This window comes from Metopolophium dirhodum, chromosome 1, assembly GCF_019925205.1.
Source record: "Metopolophium dirhodum isolate CAU chromosome 1, ASM1992520v1, whole genome shotgun sequence".
NCBI lineage: Eukaryota > Metazoa > Arthropoda > Insecta > Hemiptera > Aphididae > Metopolophium > Metopolophium dirhodum.
The window spans coordinates 71,053,673-71,074,025 of NC_083560.1; the positions used below are offsets into that span (position 1 = coordinate 71,053,673).

Sequence of the window (20,353 nt, forward strand, 5' to 3'; positions counted from 1 at the left end):
AATTATAGACTACTGGTCCAAAGATCGATTTTATATACATCTAAGTACTCCAAAAAAATATTGCTTCGGACGAACACGTTGTCATTAAATAGTAAAAAAATTATAAAAATATTTTTTTTAGACCTAATATATTGATCATTTTAACGACTCAAAACTGGGTAAAAAAATATTTTTAAAAACGTTAATATTTTTTCGAAATAATGAGTGTCTCGCGTTAACAGGATCACCCTGTATATCCGACGTAAAGTGCGTGCGTATAAATCGCGTGTACACGCACACGTAGGCTTCTCGCGCCGCACACGTACATGGGGCCAGCCAACACTCCAACAGTGGGTGCGATTGTGCGCCGGCGCCCGCGTCCCCCGGTCCAAACGATTTACGTCGCCCGGCGCTACGGCGGCGGCGACCCACATAACGGTCGGAGGTGGCGGAGGTGCCGGCGGCGGCGGCATTTTCCCCCTATAAAAGCCACGCGAGTGCAGCACGTACGGCGGCAAGCGCATAGCAGTCGCATTCGGTCGTTCTATCGAAACGCACTGCCGTGGTATCGCACAGAGGCGCCGTGTAACGGTATATCGATACAATATCAGTACGACATCGTACCGATAACGGCACACACCACTGCGATATCTCCGAGTGCCACTAATTCACTCGCCAGAGAATAATAAAATATTTACGCCAGACACGTCGTAGTCAACGGATTTGCGCCAATCAAAAATATACCGTCAACCCGTCGCACATGGTGAGCATGGCCGAGACGGACGGCGGCGCCAACTGCACGGCCGCAACCACGGCCGAGACTTTCGACCACCGCGGAGACGCTGACAATGGGTTACGGCTACTCGAGGCGGCCGCAGACGTGGATGGCCGCGTTCGTGGACGCAGTGGCTCGTCCAGCAGTGGTGGTGGCGGCGGCGGTGGTCGAAACAAGGGAAGTCAGCGGCGGAACGGCTCGGTGGCCGGCGACCGCCGTCGCAGCCGACAGCCGGACGGCGCGGCCAGTTGAGGGTACGAGAGACCGCAGCCGCAGCCGCAACGGCCACCGTCGCCACCGCCAAGACGGGCCGGCGACCGCGGCGACTGCAGCAGCAGCAGCACCGGCACCGGCACCAGCATCGGCACCAGCACCGGCAGCACGTGCACCACGGGACCGGCGGCGGTGTTCAAGTCGGCACTGGCCAAGTACCCGCACATGTCGCTGTCGCTGTCACCGCCGTTCAACCGGCGCCGGAACCTGCCGTCGTACAGGGGACGATGTAGTCTGTAAGTGTGCACAATATAATCTATAAATATATAATTATACACACCTTATAGGCACGATTGACTACTCCTCGAGATAATCGTGGTATAAGATCTACGAATATAGATAATATAATAATAACAATAATACATTCAAACGTCTCTCTCCGGCGAGACGTGTTTGCCGTTTGTTCGTTCCTACCTACAATATAAACATCAAACACGAGTCTCGAAACTTCTGCACGGAACGTTATATTATAATTTATAATATTTTATAGTAATAATATTATTACAATGAGCAGGATCCGGCTCCGCATGTGTTGGTCGGACGTCGGAAGATAGACAGCGGAGAACGAAATTACCACGCAATATCATAATAATATTACTGTTTACTTATACTATAATAATGTTAATGTCATACATCATACGCGGATTTCGCACATTGTTTATACATATCTCTATGCTACAAATTGCTGTGATGTACAACAATATTTACTTACCGGTCTTCCTATAAGTTTTATCGTCACCGCGATAACTTAGTGCAAACTGTTGAACGGTTAGCAAACATCACACTACTGCAGCTGCAGCACTGCGTACGTTCTCGTACAGCATAGGTACCATTATTATGGTCGCGACTCGCGTGTGAGGCCGTTTACGTTATTAAATCACAAATTTACCATCGTTATTTACACGCAATAATAATATTACGAATTTACGATTTCATATTTTATGCTCCCGTTTATGTCGTGTGCGTGCGTATCCGCCTGCTCGTAAACGGCAACATTTCCAATGATTTTTTTTTTCTCTGCTCGCGTTTCTAACCTACCTAATACGGATTATTAGAATACCACAATATTATTATCGGACGTAGGTACAATATTCGACTGCAAAATGTTAAAATAGTAAACATTGTAATAGTTCATTATTATTATCGTTATCGTTATCGTTTACCGTGGTCGGAGACCGCACGGCCACACACGTCCACGTCATTGCGTGCGCCTCGGCGGCGGTCCCTCTGATAACAGAAATCGATATATTATTATACACGCCGCGCTGCACAATGCGAATAATTCGTAAACAACGGACTTTAACGTACGTAGCGGCGTGGCGAACTGAAAATTTTCCAGAGGCAAATTATCAATATCCCAAGTATTAATGAATAATAATATATTAATATAATATAACTAATTTTATTTCGGATCATTATTGACTACCTATTGAGTATATCATATTACATTTATTAGGGGACCCACCGGCTACCACCCACCACTCTAAAAAATCTCAGAGGAGTTCTGACATTTCCGTTCACTACGCCACTGAACGTACGCGATTTTATTAGATACTGCAGTATTATAGTATATTAAGGCAAATGCAATAATATGTATTATGCACAAATCGATTTGCGTTGCATGAAAATTGTTTTTCACTCGTCGTCTGTGTGTCTGATGCAGCACGCACAGTGATTTGTGCATTTTAATAATATCATCAAGATAATTCAATCTATAGCTAGGTAATTGATCTCGTCTAAATAAAAAAAATATTTAAAATATTTAATTTTGTCCATCGATATTATATTTAAATAAAACGTCCATCTGAAATAAATTATATCTAGATATTTATTAGATATCTATATATTTTAGGTAATTGATGATTTTTCTAAACTCTAATTGCTTTAATATTGTTGTCCGTTTATTCGATTTGATTTTCAACTTCTTAATAGTTCTTTAGTGTACCTACATTTATTATACATGTGTTTTACTGTAGTTAATTTCTAGTAAGTACCGACATCTTCCATTCTCGCTGTAAGCACCTATGAAGGTAATCGTATTTAAAAATCAAATCCAGAATTATTATCCAACGAAATGTGCGTGGTTATCTTTCATCTATATATTATCTAGATAAAACTTGAACAAACCATCTATTAATAGTTTATCTAGATAATTGTTGGGTTATTTTCACACGACACTTCAACTGCATCACGTGATGCACGTCACACGTGGTGCTTAATCGTCATATCGTTACCTGCACGTGCGGCATATATAATATTTTAAATTTTTACGAGTGCATGTGGGAGACGGGTAGTAGAAATACGAGGCAAAAAAAGCTACAGCAGGTGCATAATATATAAAAATCGAACGGAAAATTGAGATCTTACGCTCATAAATAATAATAATATAATACCCGTATCAATAACAGACAACGATCGACTTAATAATTCATAGGTGGAATTAAATTAAAGAGGAGCTTAAATCATTCTTAAAAAAATAAGATGTGGGGGCTTTGAAAAATGTTCAATAATTTTAGGGGGGATAAGCCTCCTCCCCCCAAGCACCATCAAATCACATGCTTAATATAATAATGTGTTGTATGTCTATATTTTAATATCAAGTCTGTCTTCTGTGCGTGATATATATAATATTATAGTATCGGCAACCCCGAATGAATTACCGCGGCGTGGACCCTTTGCAAGTGCAGCGATGATACCATATTATTATAATCATCAAACGCAAAGGTCTTAACGAATTAATAATAGTGCCAAGCATCGCCATTACCGGATTATCATTAATATTATATAATATTTGCGTATAATTGAGTGTAGGTGCTTGTGTAAAGTGTAATATATTATGTAGTGTTTCGTCGAAGATGAAAATGTGTGTCACCTGCAAACCACTGTAAAATTGAAACTGCACCAAATTACTGATAAATATTTCTTCGAGAAGCCTAATCGATAATAATATTACTTTCAGGTGGATATTAGAATGGATTTAGAAACTTGCGTGAACAATGAACATGATGCGCGTGTTTATTATAATAATACATTTGGAAACGGATAAATCACAATTTTTTGAAACGAATTGATGCGCATTATATCGTGCAGCCTTCGGATAAAAGCTATATTATGTGGGAAAGGTATAAAAATAATAATAGTCTTTCAATAAGCTTTCATAGTTGATTGAAAAATTCTAAGTTTTTAAAAGATAAACAGTAGTAGTTTTTTTGGCCGTCATTTTTTTTTTATTATAATGGTGTCAAAATATACCATTGTTGTCCATCACTCACAATAATGAAATTTATGAATACTTATATTTGAACTCTTGTCTTTTATTTTTAATCAAGTACACAAACATAAAAGGAGGTCATTAATTGGTCCGTGGAAATTAATTTTGTTCAATTAATTTACAATATTACATTCGTGAACTATATTTTTATCAACTATCAATTTTGACGACTGCAATACAATTTAATTATATTTATAATAATAATGTATTCATACAGGTATAGTTGATATTTCAAAAGGTTTATTAATTTATTTGATCAGTTATATCTTATATTAGATTTTATATTGTACCTAGAACGATGAACTATTTAATTATGAATTTTCCCCGGTGATAAATAACGCGTGCATATATATTTTAATCAATATTTTCATTGTACAGTGAGGTACTGAGCTCTATAGTAATTAAAAATCATTACAGGCTTTTGGCTATATTAAGGTATAATATACCTAGTCCTTTGAACTCTTGACAAGTATGGTTAAAAGATGTTTTAAATTTCGAAATTGATAGGCGCCTCTTTAATGGTATTTCTTAACACAAAATAGCAATAATAATTATAAACCATAACTATTAAAAACTATATATTTTTGAAAATACTTACGACCTTGTTCAAAAATCGTCGTTTATTAGTCCAACATTTGATAATAAACCCACGTATTACAAAAGAAACAAATATCCTTGATATTTTAGTCATTACCTACCTGTCATGTTTATTAACTGTGAAACAAATAACAGTACTAATTCAGATATAGAAAACTGCGGTAAAAGTGCGATTTAGTATTTAATATTTATATGGAAATTACTAAGTACCTACTTATAAAATGTTGTATAAAATTCGGCAAATACAATGTTACTTTAATAGCGTCAACGATTTGCAAACAAGCTAATTTATGATGTTGATATAGGTACAAACATAAAGATTGTTTGTTAACAGTAGTCAGTAGGTAACTGAACATAAATTTAAAGTACCAAACAATATTTTAAACCTTTATAGATACTATATTATAGTCATTATTAAAACTAAAAAATAAATTTAAAGTCATACCATTTTCGAATTAGTACCTACGTGATATAATAATGATTACAATCTCAGATTAATAATAAAATTGTCTTATGACTTTATTATTAAGTGTAAACATAATAATATGACGTAAGTTCTGATTTTACACGCCACATTTTTCCTTAAGATATTTCTTATTGTCAAATTTTAAACTTTTATTCTAAAGCATATGACTATTCAAGATTTAGTGAAAAACATCTTAAAGATCGATCTATCAATGTTTCTCCCCCGGTCACCGCTATCGTCGTTATATTTAATATTTATGACAATATTGACAATTCAGTATTCTTGTGATATTATCTAAAATCTGATTACTTAAGCATATATTAACAACACTATATATACTAAATACTTATATAAAACAAAACTCACAGGATCAAGTATCAACTAACAAATATTGCTATTTCAAATATTGAATAACCCCATAGCTACATCAATAATCTGTATAGGTAGAGACATAGTGATTACTGATTAGTGTTATAAACAACTTTGCTAACTATAAAGTAAAAACAAAAAAAATTGTACAAAAAATATATTTTAAAATCTACCATCTAATTTTTAAGTTAATTAATCACTAGTTGTCATCTGCAAATGATTGTTCGAAAGTTTTTCAACTCTTTTTATTTATTTATAAATGTATGTATAAATGAATAGAACACGCTCTTTAAAATTATATCAAAGAGAAATATTACCTATAGGTATTTTTCCTAAATTTTAAATACGATATCTATTATTTATTATTGAACAATATTGTACGAACTTTAGCCAATTTTGTATTTAATAGTTTTATATTAAATAGTTAAAAAGGTCCTCAAATTTCATTTTCACACACGAGCTTCAATTGGTTTAAATCAGGCACTGAAGTTTCAATCGTAACTTGCTTAAATTTATGTAACGTCCATTGAACAAGTAAAATTCGACAGGGACTTAGAAGTATAATCATATTAATATAAAATTATAAGTTATATTTTATTTTGTAGTATAAGTTATATGTAAACAAACCCATGAACTTTACTCGTGATTTTCTTAACTTATTTATACCCTACTTTTGAAATTGTTCAAGAACTAATTAACACTGAAGGATAATGTATCTGCACATAGCACATGTAACCTATATATAATTAAATCTAAACCTAAAGAAATGGAATTAGTTAAGTTTAATTTGATTAACAATTTTATAATTAGGTTTTATAATCTTACTTTAAAATGATTTCATTCACAAATGTAATTTAAAGTATTAATTATTCAAAAACTTTTCAAATGTTCATCAAAATAAGAAATGTGAGTAATAGTTTGTTAAAATAGTCTACAGTCAAAAATTACATATTAACTCTATAATTGAGAATACTTTCAACTTATGCGGTATATATTTGAATGGTTTATTTTAATTAAGTTTCAAAAGATGGTACATTACTATTACAATTTTTATGACAGTAAAATTGTTCAAATAATATATATATTTTTTATCAAATGATCCTAACATTATTAAAATGAATGACGTCAATATTTTCCAGGCATAGGTAAATGCTTAAATAATATACTTTATATATATGTACATTAAAACTTAATACATGCAAAAATAATTATATTTTATTAATGTTATGATGTATATTAGGTATTTAGGGAAACTGAATTTGGAAAAATAGTTTAAGTTTTTACTTTTTAATGAATTTTAATATCTATTTTTAAGTTAATACTTATTACTTAAACGTAAGCACATCATTTCTTATTCTCGTAATTACTTTTTATCACAATAGTATCACACTATCACTGTACTTTTATAATAGAACGTATTAAAAAGTTACAGCGCTTAAGGGACGTTCTTTATTACGTGGTTTATTTATATTTTTATTTCGCCATAAAAAGTATGGCTATATTTTAAATTGTGAGTTTATGTTTTTTTATATATGTATATAATATAGGTAGGTACTTACTAAATAACTTCACTACTACGTATTCATTTAAAAAAATAAAAAAATCATTGAGTATAAATTGTTTATAAGACGTTTTAGAAACCAGGGTAAATGGTCATAACCAAAATTTTCAAAAAACAAATAAAATTACTTTAAAATACGTACTTACGCGCATAATTTAATATATAAAAAAAGTCTTGTGTCATCTGCAATTATAAAAATAAACAAATTTAAAAACATTTTTCAAATATAGTACTATAGTAAATATTATAATCAATTATTTTTTTTTGTTACTATAAATCAAATCATATATCTTGTAAAATAATTCCCTTAATTCCCAACAATAATTTGTTAAAATAGAAAAAGCGTTCCGACCGATGCATAAGCGCTATGTACTATGGAAATTTTTCTGGTGGCGGGGGGGGGGGGGGGGGGCTAGAATTGTATCAGCAGCACAGATCCTGATAATTAATATTTTAAACTAAAATATGATTAAAAAACTGGGGGCTAAGCCCATCCTCCCCTCTAATTGGACCATGAAAAGTAATTTTGTGTATACTTTCAAACTTTTTTACATTGTAGATTCTGAGTGGAGCGATGAATATTGAATGTATTGGTTTTACAATGAAGTCTGTTTTTTTTTTAAATTTTATTTTTGTATCTGTTATCACATTTTTGTGCAGTAAAAGCGCTTTGATTTTCAAATTCAGTATCTTGTTCAATGATAAAGTAAATAAAGTTGGTGCATTTGAAAAGTCAAAATTTAAAATACCCAGTAGTTTTAAAAAGCGCAAGGAAATGCAAAATATTAATTAAGGAAAACCGGGAATTTTTATACAAAATCAGTTTTTGCCAAAATTGATTTTGTGTTATGGTGTAACTCTAAAATAAATGACCATTTCACTGAATGTTTATATTAGCGTTTTCCATAAAATATTCAAAATATTTTACTTATTTTGAGCCGTTTAAGGACATTTTTAGTTTCCAATGTTTGTCTATAAATGTCAATAAAATTGTATTAGCTGTCACAAAAATTGAAATTGTAATAGTGTAATACAAGATCCCTCGTAAGTTTCTGTTAGTGGAAAAAAAAAAAAAGTTAAGCGTAAATCCACAATAATTTTTTTATGAGCGGCTTAAGTTCAAATTTAACAAAATTCTTAAAAATCACAAAAATTTGAAAATTTTTTTTAGTTAGAAATTCATACAAAATTTGCTTTTATCTAATGTTTGAAAATGTAATAAAAGATTCCTCATAAGTTTGTATACCTTTATCAAAGAAAAAATGTCTACCGAAAATTCAAATTAAATTTTTATGAGGGCTTGAAGTTAAACTATTTACAACATCCAATGTTGTAATATTCAAAAACAAATACCCGTAGATACTTGAAATGTACAATAAATGTTTATTTTATAATTTTCTATACTTGATAAAATGTTCAAAATATTTTGACTTGTTTCAAACTGTTAACGAATATTTTAAATTTTAAATTTTTTCATTTTTTTTTTCTATTTATGTCAATAAAATTGTATTCGTTGGGTCAAAAAGTTTGACAATTGAATGCATAAAGTTCCTGATATAATGTTACAACAGCAGTTGAAATCTATTAAAAATACATAAGGCACGTTTTTTTTTTATTAGCTATTAAATTCAAATGTTGACATAATTTATCAAATTGAAAATGTACAAATTATTTTGTTGTTAAAAATGTATAAAATATTCATTTTGTATAGTTAAGACAAGATTGCACGTAAATTGTTAATTCTGTAGGTAATCAAAAAATCTAATATATAAACAAAAACTGCGTTTTTGTTTATAGTTATTTTAAGTTAAAATTTGGACGAAATTACATATTAAATAACAAAGAATACGATTTTAGTTATTTTTTTGTAATTTTATAATAATAATTTAACTTACCGGCTACTGTATTAATAAGTAGTAGTAACAATATAAATAATATAATATAAAATATTCTAGACTGACAAACCGTCTCCGCTCAGAATCGTTTTTCTTTTACAATGATATTATATCATTGAATTAAAATTTAATACCATCCATTTCAGTGACTCACTTGTAACCTACTGTACACCAGAGCAACATCCACTTATACCCGCTCTTTTTAAATCGAACCTTTGCAGGAAGCACTTAATTTGTTGTCAGGCGTGTAGACCTATTTCATGTCCATAAAGTGGTTTTGAATATTTTAATTTAATGACATATAATGAGATGTGCATGCTTATGCGTAATATGTATGATCAGGGTGATAATTTATTACATACATAAAGACTATCAGTGACCTCATAGTATGAAAGAATTTCCTAAACACAACTCCTTAAAAAAGACACGTTTGCAGGGACCTTAACTATTTTAAACAATTTAAAACCAATGCCTACTTGTTTAGTATCTGAGAGAATTCATAAATTTGGTATAATATATCATATCATTAAGTATATTTTTTTGTAAATTTTGTACATGCATTATAAAATAAAGTATACCTAGTAGATAAATATATAATAGACATATAATTTAGCACAATCGTGTTGTTATTTCATCAGGTAAAAAAAAATCCGCAATCATGTTACAAAATGATTCCCCAAACGAATTGTAATTAGTCGGGTCAAAAAAGGAAAAGTGTGAATCGTGATGGTTTTTTTTTTTTGTTATCTTTTTGTTGACGTCTAAACAATAGCTGATGAAATATAAGTAGAAATTAGCAAAGTGATTTAATAAATAAATTATTACTTATAGTAATAATAATAAAGAAACTTGAGTAATAATAATATAAATAACTTGACGAAAAAAAAAATGTTCGTATTGAAATAATTGTGTGATAGAGTGCGCCTATTATAATGTTTTGTCGACATAAATATAATAATACATCCTATACATTTTGACGGATTGTATGATTGTTAGACTGACGTTTGTGCGTAGTGAGGATTTGTGTACACAAATGAAAATCTAAATACCGTAGCCTTTTTTAAAACAAATTATTTCTGTTATTAGAAAATACAAATCAATTTCATATTATCATCATTATTGGTGACGCCATCGTCAGCTTTAGAGAGCGCCACTGGTAATGGTCTAAAAAACTGTATATCTACAAACAGGATACGTATAGATGGAGCTACGTACAACTTAAACGTGAGCACAAACTTTAAATGTCTACCTCACACTTTAATTAATTACCACCAATATAAGCATTCAACTTTTTTTTCAATGAAGGGCGTGCCCAGACACAACTTGAAACACGCCGCGCAGTAGCTCCACCTATAGGTATATGATGAGTGCAGACTGCAGTGTACACATAAACATTAAACATACTCCCAAACCCTTTATCCGTTATTATATTTGCCTCTTGATAATTATTGACATTTTACATCGACGAACAGTATTTTTTATTTTCACTTATCAGCAGAAGGAAATCGCAATGAGAAACAACAATGGATCGTATATTCGTCTCAATTGATACCTGACATACATTTATCAGTTTTATGAAACGGTCCTCTGATGTATATTATAGTAGCGGTATATTATATAACATATAATATTATACATATATATATATATATATATATATTATAACATTTAATATCTATCATTGACATAATAATTGCGATTCCTTTATTCTATATATTTTACTATTGGATGCGTCATACAATTATAGTTCTGTATTTTATCAAACTGTCATTATCGTGTCTGTTTAATATAATACATATATTATAGGTACATAAGTACATTTTGACATATTGTACACAGTCTGACACATTATAATATATTAGTTTAGTTATTACCGTGTTTCCTATAACCTTTTCGATATGGCAGCCCACTATAGACGCTTCTTCTGTCTGGTGAGTGGTGACCCATAAAAAAATTCTATTTGTATACTGTGTATTTGTGATAGGTACTAGTATTATAATTTATAACTACTTACATGTAATTTAATCTTTTAATCTTATAATATACTTGTAAGTTGTGACCCATCAAAATAAGTTCGCGACCCATAGGTAAGTTGGAAAACACGGTGAGCGCATACGTATTAAAATATTTGATAATAATTTTGATTTTTCGTAGATGGATACTACACTAGTACACTACTGCATGTACATTAAGTTATTAACATTATACAATGTTAAGCTTAGGGATTTGGTACAAATGACCGAAAGACTGAAAAAAAATGATATTATATTGAGATACGTATATTTAACATAATATATTTTCAAACATTACATGAAATTAAATGTGTACCTATTAATAAAAATTAAAAACTAAAAACAGTTTATTATACTTACTGAGACACGTTTTAAATAATACATTTTTTAGTGGAACGTTGGAGACTTACAAAAATGTGTTAAACTATAACATTTCAGTGATTCTTGGCGAGGCGCAAATTCCAATAAATTGCTGTAACCATAGCACAATTTTAGTTCACCTCTTCTGAATGTATACACAATAATACGATATATAATGCAGTTCTATATTTGTAATTTTTGCAACTTCCGACGCCATCATAGCCCATAGGCACCATTGTGTGACATGATTTGTGTACGAACTGACCGAAAAAGTACCTAACAAAGTGTTCATATCAAATCGTACATCAGCAGGTACCGACATAAAAGTCGATTACAATTTTTTTTTGCAGACCTCAGTGGGTCAGTGTAATATAACAAGGGAGTCAACCACTCGTAACATATTGTAAAACTGCAACGGGACAATTACAGCTCAATCACATTGGATAATTTTTTAGCGGAAAATATTATCGAATTGATAATTTAAATTAATTGTCGATTAATATACAATCACCGTTTTGAGTCGGCTGAATGTTCATATACCGAGATCTGATAACAAAAAATGTAATATATATATAATGTTAAATGAATAAGATAAAAATAATTTACGTAAAAACGTTTTAGATAAAATAAAAACTTAATAATTTATTAATAATAAACTTTTTTTAACGAACTAATGAAAAAATCTGCTGAATGTAATCTTTTTCATTCGGGTTATCTTTAATCGTAAAACTGTTATCACGCTGCTTTATAGTTTGCAAAATAAACGTCACAGCCATCACTGGTCCATTTTCCGATCACTTAAGTACCTTAAATATTAATAATAATTTTTTTTTAATACATTTCTATGGTGACATAATCGCACGGCGTCATAGATAGGCAACTAAACGTCACGACTGTCGTCAGTTCGTATTTCCAAAACGGTTAAACAAAATGACGTCTGTAAAATGTATGACATTTAATAATGTCTTGTGTTTTTCTGTATGTATAAAAGAGTAAAGTTGAAAGCTGATTTTAGTTATCATGCTATGGTGAAACTCGATTTAAGTGTCCCTCATACAATTATTTTTAAATACCTACTTGAAACAAATATGCGATAAGAGTTGTAGGCATTATTAATTAATATATGATAAATAACTTTAAAAAAAGATACATTCTGACACTAAATTATTTATTTAAAATGGTTTTTCTGACTTTATTTATTTAACTAATTGGTACAACAGTTTATTCATTAAAATATAATATACATTATACATATTATGTAAATCTATCAATATTGTGATAAATCAAAACAATTAAGTAATAGTGTTTTGGTATCTAGGTACTAAGTATTTTATATAAATAAAACTTTTATCCCACGTTTGATTAAAAAAAATATCATTTTCTGTACGATCGCTTTGAGATTTTATTAGCAATCAAATATCTTTCTTAGCCACTCTGACATGATATGATGTATTAACTCGAGTAGATTAGATTTTGATCTTTATGACCAAAAGATATACAACAAGATGTGGATTATTGAATTTTCTATTATTGTTTGTTTGAATGTGAGCTTATACGTATGAGTACGGTGTGACGTAATTAAATAAATTCTACACAAACATTTTTCTCATTATTATTTATTTGAACAACTGAGGAGTTATTAGGATACCTATACTAAATAGTCTTTAAAGGGATTATAGTGTCCTTTTCTATCAAAATACTAACGTTTCGGTTGTTGGATACCATTTGTCTGAAACCTAATGTAGAATATTGGTAGTTTTTAGGTGACAACTTGTGGAATAATACTTCATAATAATATAGTGGGTAATATACCGTATTTTTTCCTCAAATTGCATAAACATTCACATTGGTGAAATATTTATTGGTTGGCTGATTTCAATAAAAAATTTAATTAAATTTAAATCATGTGTGTATAAAATTGTTCTTTTTGAATTCGTTTAAAAAACTACATGATTCATGGCCAGATTTGACCTATACAACAGCTGGTTAGGTTAGAACCCAGTTCCTGACATTATAAATGATAAATAATTATAGAGCTCTCGCAAATTGTTCCGTTCTTTACTAGAACACGATCAATAGGTAACAATTGTAAAATGCACAGTTCCCTTAGATTATATACAATGTACATGATCTAAGACTGTCTTTCAATCCGAAAACGTAATTTTGCATCGTGTATTCGTATTTTCTTTATTTAAAGATAATGGTAATTTTTTTTAATCAAAAAGTTTTAGTGGATATAAAATTTGATTGGGTACCAAATACCTATTCTATGATAAACACATTGTATAATTTTAATTAGGTATAAAGTTAACCCAAAGAATTCAAATTATATATCTATATAAAGAATAAATTAATTACCCTCAGAAATCGATGTCTATCACCTCACAATTAAATCAATTAAAAAGTAAAATCCAGCAAATATCACTATAATAAATTACAATATTATGCTATTATCATTATTAACCTAAATATAATTTATTCTTGTTGGTTGTAATTTTTTATTATTATATCTGTATTTTTTCTTGATTCTAAGTATTCCTGTTTACTTATACCATACATCTAATTTTAATTTATATTCATCATATTTACCAAAATATTATTTACCCGTTGATTTATAAACTAAATAACCCAGACAGCAAATGTTTGACTAAAAATATTATTATAACATTATAATAATATTATTCGTGATTATAATATTATTATAATGTTATTATTTCAAAATGCTGTCTGGGAAACATTCTTGTGCATTTCTACCACTGAAATAACTAAAACAGTATGATAAAGATGTAGAATGTTTTCTCTGTAGGTAATGAAATACGGAAATAGTGCAGTTTCAAGAGTTGACTTTATGCAACTCATCAATAGTTATGCAATATTTGTAGATACCTATACAAGATCTGTGAAAAAAATTGTACTTATGTGTTTCCTAATTTGTACATTGCTCTAAATATATACTTAACTAGTCCAAGTAAATTTGTTCAGCATAGAACATCTAGCAAACAAGAAAATTCACAACTGCCCTATGACTTTGGTATCTGAAAATTATGATTTACAAATAATAAACAATATTATGATAAATTAATGATAATAATAAAATTCATATAGATTACAACATTTGCAAAAATTTGCAAAATCATGGAAGAAATAATGTAGATTTTTTTCTTAAGTAATATTTTATTTAACTATAATTCATAATGTTAAAGTAAAAACGTTTTTATACTTTTTTTGGACCAAAAAATATATCTTAATCCCAGCTTGGTATTGGCTAGCCGGCTAGCGTTGTTTACGCATTTTCATAAAATAATAGTACACTAAAACAGACAATGCTGTTTACTAGTGGGTGGCAAAAGAGATAGTTTCCCCTTGGGACACATTTTTTGACGTTGGAAAATCTGGGATGGCTGTTGGAACGGAAGGCCGTACAATTCCGGGAAATAAATTGGCGGAACGTATAAATCCCGGAACATATTTACACGGACCGTATATCGCCGGACTCCAAAATCATTAAACCGTATTTGCCCGGAACGTATAGTTCTGGAACGTATTTTTCCGGACCGTATGTATCCGGAATCAAATCCGTATTCATCCGGACCGTATATACCCGGAATCTAAAATTCGAAAACCGTATTTGCCCGGAACGTATAATTCCGGAACGTATTTACACGGACCGTAAGTGACCGGAATGTATTTATCAGGGACGTATATTGCCGGAATCCGAAAGTTGAAAACTATATTTGTCCGGAATAGATATTTCCGGAATATAAAAATTTGGAAACCATATATCCCCGGAACGTATATGCCCGGGAATCAAATTTCGAAATCCATATTTTGACGGAACATATTATTCCGGACCGTATAAATTCGGAGTTTTGTAAACTGCCTATCTTAAACCCCTTAAAAACGATGGTGAAAACCTCTTAATTGAATTTAGGGGAAAAATATGTGGGCAGATTCCTTGCTATGGACTCAATGTGATAAAGTGTATAACTGTATAACTGTATAAGACTACGGGTATAAAGATCCTTATTATCTATGTCTTCTATGATGAGACCAGTGAAGATAAGAACACAATTATTTACATATTATGAATTATTGAAAATAACCTCACCTTATTGTTTGCTGATATTTTAAGTGGTAACCGTTTAAAACCTGAACCATGGTTCCACTAATTAATAATTCGTTATTATAATTTAAAATTTTTGATTATTTGATTAAACGAATTTTGTATGATTTTTTTCGTTTATTTTTGAATTTTTTTAAATTCGTTACACCGACCATTTAAATAGAATCTCCATAAAGTTCTTTATCCACGAACTTTAGATTTCACCATTTGCCGTTCTCCTATGTGAGATTAATCTCATCTACTAACAAACGACCACAACATTGTTCTGAATAGAGTACATACCTAATATTATAATATACATCTGTCATTTACTAATTTACTGTACGTGTATACCTATTGTCCAGCGTTAGTATATATTTTCAAGACATGTCATATTATAGTATTATAACAAAATACATTTAATTATAATCATTTTTTTGAGACGTATATAATATCATTAACTTTGATGATTGAAATTTAAAAACCATCAGTTATATAAACCAACAGTGGCGTCCACAGGCGGGGGCTAACGAGCTGAAGCCCCCCTCCCCCATTGACCATATTATTATTACTTTTTCAAAAAATATTTATCAAGTTTCAACTGTCAACTATAGTAAGAAATACGTAGATTTCATATATCTCTTACCAGAATGAATTCATTTTCGAAAAAATATTGTATTTGCATACCAATTTTCCTAAAATTATCTGTTATTTTTCGGTACAAGTATGAACGACTTGTATGAAAGACTTTGTATTAAATTGTCTATATAGCATTAGCTCTACACATTTAATATTTTATAAGTTTTGTACAAATTAGCCGTGGTTTTGATGACATTTGAACTTTAAATGCTTATAAAAAATAACCATGATGTCTATGTATCGTTAATATTTTAGCTATAATAAAAACTTACGTATTACATTTTTAAGCTTTATGACCGGATAAATAATTTTTTATTGACATTTATAGAAAAAAAATTTTAGTTAACCAAATACAATAAAAGTCTGAGGTCTGAGGACGGAATAACCAAGTTGGTTACCAAACAGTTTTAATAAATTTTCATTTTATTTCTTCAATTATTTTAAAAAGCACTGAGCATTTTCAATTTCATCCTCCTAAAAGTACCAACTAGATCCAATTTTTATCCAAAAACATACGTCGGGTATCGAAGTTTATGATCTGAGCATTTTTTCTTCCAGAAAAGTTTAGAAGTTACAAACATTTTAAAATACCTCAAATAAACGTCTGAAATTATAAGACTGGACAAAATAATAATAAAATTGTAATTAATTTTCAAGCCCCCTCCCATTAAAAAATCCTGCATACGCCACTGTAAACAAATGTTCATGTTTAACACTCTTAAATATATTTATTATCGATGTGATGATATGAATAGGTAACTACTTCTAGGAAAACTATTGGCATAGAATGTTGTATACTGCTGGCGTACTTACCAAATGCGAACAAAAGTATGTAAATAATATGTAATAGTTTAAGTTTGAAAATCATTTATTAGAGTATTAATTATACTATTATTATACTACAATTATAATATTATAATATAATGTTAAAGCGTTAATAATAATATTAAGACACAAGACTACACTTGCATTGAAATCTCGATAGAGAATGACAAACAAGAATACTTAAAAATATATCATTATAAATTTATAATTCTATAATTCGTTTATACTTATTGAAAGCGCGTCTAAAATAAATATAGAAAAATTATTTGAAAATAACATACAGAGTGATTAAAAATTTATGTTACAGACATTTTATGACATTATAATAAAAATAGAGAAAAATGTATAATACGAACGTCTTTTGATTTTAGAATCATCTAAGTACAATTTGATTGAAACAACATTTGATTGATATGAAATTATACATTTTTCTCATTTTGAATATTAATGTGATAAAATGTCTGTATCATAAATTTTGAATCACCCTGTATATATTCTATAGTATATTATACCTTCTATGGGTTTTATTCAATGCTTGTTTCAAAACAAAACAAAAATAGAATGGAAAAATAAATTGGTCACTGACCACTGTTTTGTATATTGCTATTTAAGTAGGTATTTTATTTCATTATTTGTATTTGTATTAACTATTAAGGTAGGTTGAATTCATTTTTGCCGAAAACATTGCATTTATAAGTATTAATAATGTTTAATTATTTTGATAATATGTATTATATTATATAGGTATGGATAGGTTCAAGGTATAAATAGCTAATACCTAAAAATTATTCTACTTGTTTTGAAAATTTCATTGCGTATACTAAAATTCTATACATTGCGTTAGGTTAGATCCCTACAAATCATGTTTTTGAGTTAAAAAAAATAATGACCATCGTATTCATAGTTCAAAAAAAGGTAGGTATCTACTACCTATATATTACTATGAGCAACCAAACCTCCTTTTACTTTTATGATTCAATACCTAGCTTGTTTTTATTAGTAGTTCAATCTCCAGTGACAATCACAAACATTATAGTATAATAAAAACGGGCAGGTACGTTCGAGTAAAACTCAAAATTCATTTATTTATTATTATCATCAAATTGGTAAATATCTATATTTATTATATGTATTGATTTATCTATCTATAATCTATATTCTATTCTGAAATACTTAAATACACCATAACTCGATCATTTTATAATTTTATTATTAGAATATTTCAGGAATTTTTTTTGAAAATAATAATATTAATAATATGTAAATTTATTGTAAAACGTATGTAATGATTTCGCGACCCACCATAAAAACCTCGATTGGAAATCGCTGATTTAGGGGGTGGTAAATTTATATTGACATATTATTATTGTGTATTAATTGTATTAAATACAAATGTATTATAATATGTATTATGTTTCAATTATTATTATAACCTTTTGTTAAAAGCAATTATTACAGATCAAAAATTTAGTTTTATTGTTTTCATCCATTAGTCGGTAAATAATATTAATAATAATTACAAAAAATATTTAAGGTCAATAATTGAAAATAATAATTATTATGAACCAAGATAGGATTTTTACGTTGGCATTATTGATAATAGAATCAGAAATAACAATTAGGTAAAGTAGATTTTGTTGAAATTATCACTTTACTTTCAAATCTCCAATCTAGCAGAAAGTTGATGAAAATATGAAATATTGAAATTAATGCAGTTTAGCTTTCAAGCGACTTTTGTGATTTTTTTTAACATTTTTTTCAAGTTTAGGTTATATACTTCAAAATCTTGTTGTTACGTTTAAAATACCAAATAATAGAATTTTCGAATTTTTTTTGTATATATAATATATGCGTATTTTTATCTTTCACATTTTGGTAGAATCAGAAATTACTTAACGTACTTACTTTTTACTTTAGTGTTAATAAATTAATTTAATAAAAAGAAAAATTCCCAGACGGGTGAGAATACGCAAACTCCTGGACTTCAAAAAGTTATAACTTTTAAATTAAGTCCGGCCGCAAAATTCTGATTAAAAAATATTCATAATCACTTGGGAGCTAAACTGCAATTATGCCACAAAATAGTATAAGTAAGATAGTTAAGTAATAGTACCTTACATTTTAAGAAATAACTATTTTTTTTTTTTGGGTGGGAGGGGCAAAATATGGTGCCCGACAACGGGAAAAGGACAAAGCTAAAAAAATTGAAAACGACTAACCGGCGTTTTTCAAGGGGTTAAATATAGGCAATATACAATACATTCCGGTTCCGGAAAAATACGGATTTTGGTTTTTGGATTCCGGTGATATACAGTCCGTGTAAATACGTCCCGGAATTATACGTTCCGTGAATATACTGTTTTCGAATTTTAGATTCCGGGCGTATACGGTCCGGATGAATACGGTTTTTGATTCCGGATATATACGGTCCGGATGAATACGTTCCGGGCATATACGTTCCGGAAGAATACGGCTTTTACATTTTTGATTCCGGTGATATACGGTCCGGATAAATACGTTTCGAAATTATAAGGTCCGGGCATATACTTTCCGGAACTATACGTTCCGTTAAAATACGGTTTATATTTTTTGGATTCCGTCGAGATACGGTCCGGATAAATACGTTCCGTAGTTATACGGTCCGGGCATATACTTTCCGGATTATTATAGCCCTCCGTGTAAATATTATCATGCTGCTTATACAATTATTCTACTACCCGCACCACAACGATATTGCGTCAGTGTGCGAGTATCTTTACTTAGAAATCTAAGGGCACTTTGACCGACAAATTTCAATTTTCATTCGTATCATTTTCGTGTGTAAATTATATAAATGTTATAGCATACATCTAGGTACACAATGGTAGTATCTTTTATGATTTTTACATGATTATTGAGTTTTATATATTTACAGTTTAAAATGTATAATTTCGCATTTGTATATTACTTAGTAAGTAATTAAATTAGTACACTTTTGTCTTTCACTTAGACAATGCGCGAGTAGCAATATATCCGAAATACCTATGTAACTCGATTGATTAAAGAACAAAAAATTCGTTTGGCGCCAAAAGTTTTATTTACCTAATATTTTATCACTAGATTTTTTATTTTATTTTTTATTTTCATATGAATGGGAAGCGAATAAAATGAAGTGGTGCCGCGTTAGAAAGAGCAGAGGAAAAACGTTAATTTGTGTGTAATGACTAAAAGGGTAGTAAAGAGAGACATT

General features: G+C 29.9%; 1 protein-coding gene across 1 annotated transcript in view; it reads left to right on the forward strand.

Annotated features, from left to right (window-relative positions):
• The first annotated feature begins 1,024 nt into the window (after nt 1-1,024).
• The window catches only part of LOC132935941 (SRSF protein kinase 3-like), a 64,462-nt gene continuing 45,133 nt past the window's right edge, over nt 1,025-20,353 (forward strand). Inside the window, exon 1 of the mRNA XM_061002591.1 lies at nt 1,025-1,263. Within this exon, the coding sequence (XP_060858574.1) occupies nt 1,193-1,263 (71 nt within the window). The 5' untranslated portion in view covers nt 1,025-1,192. The remainder of the gene's footprint in view (nt 1,264-20,353) is intronic.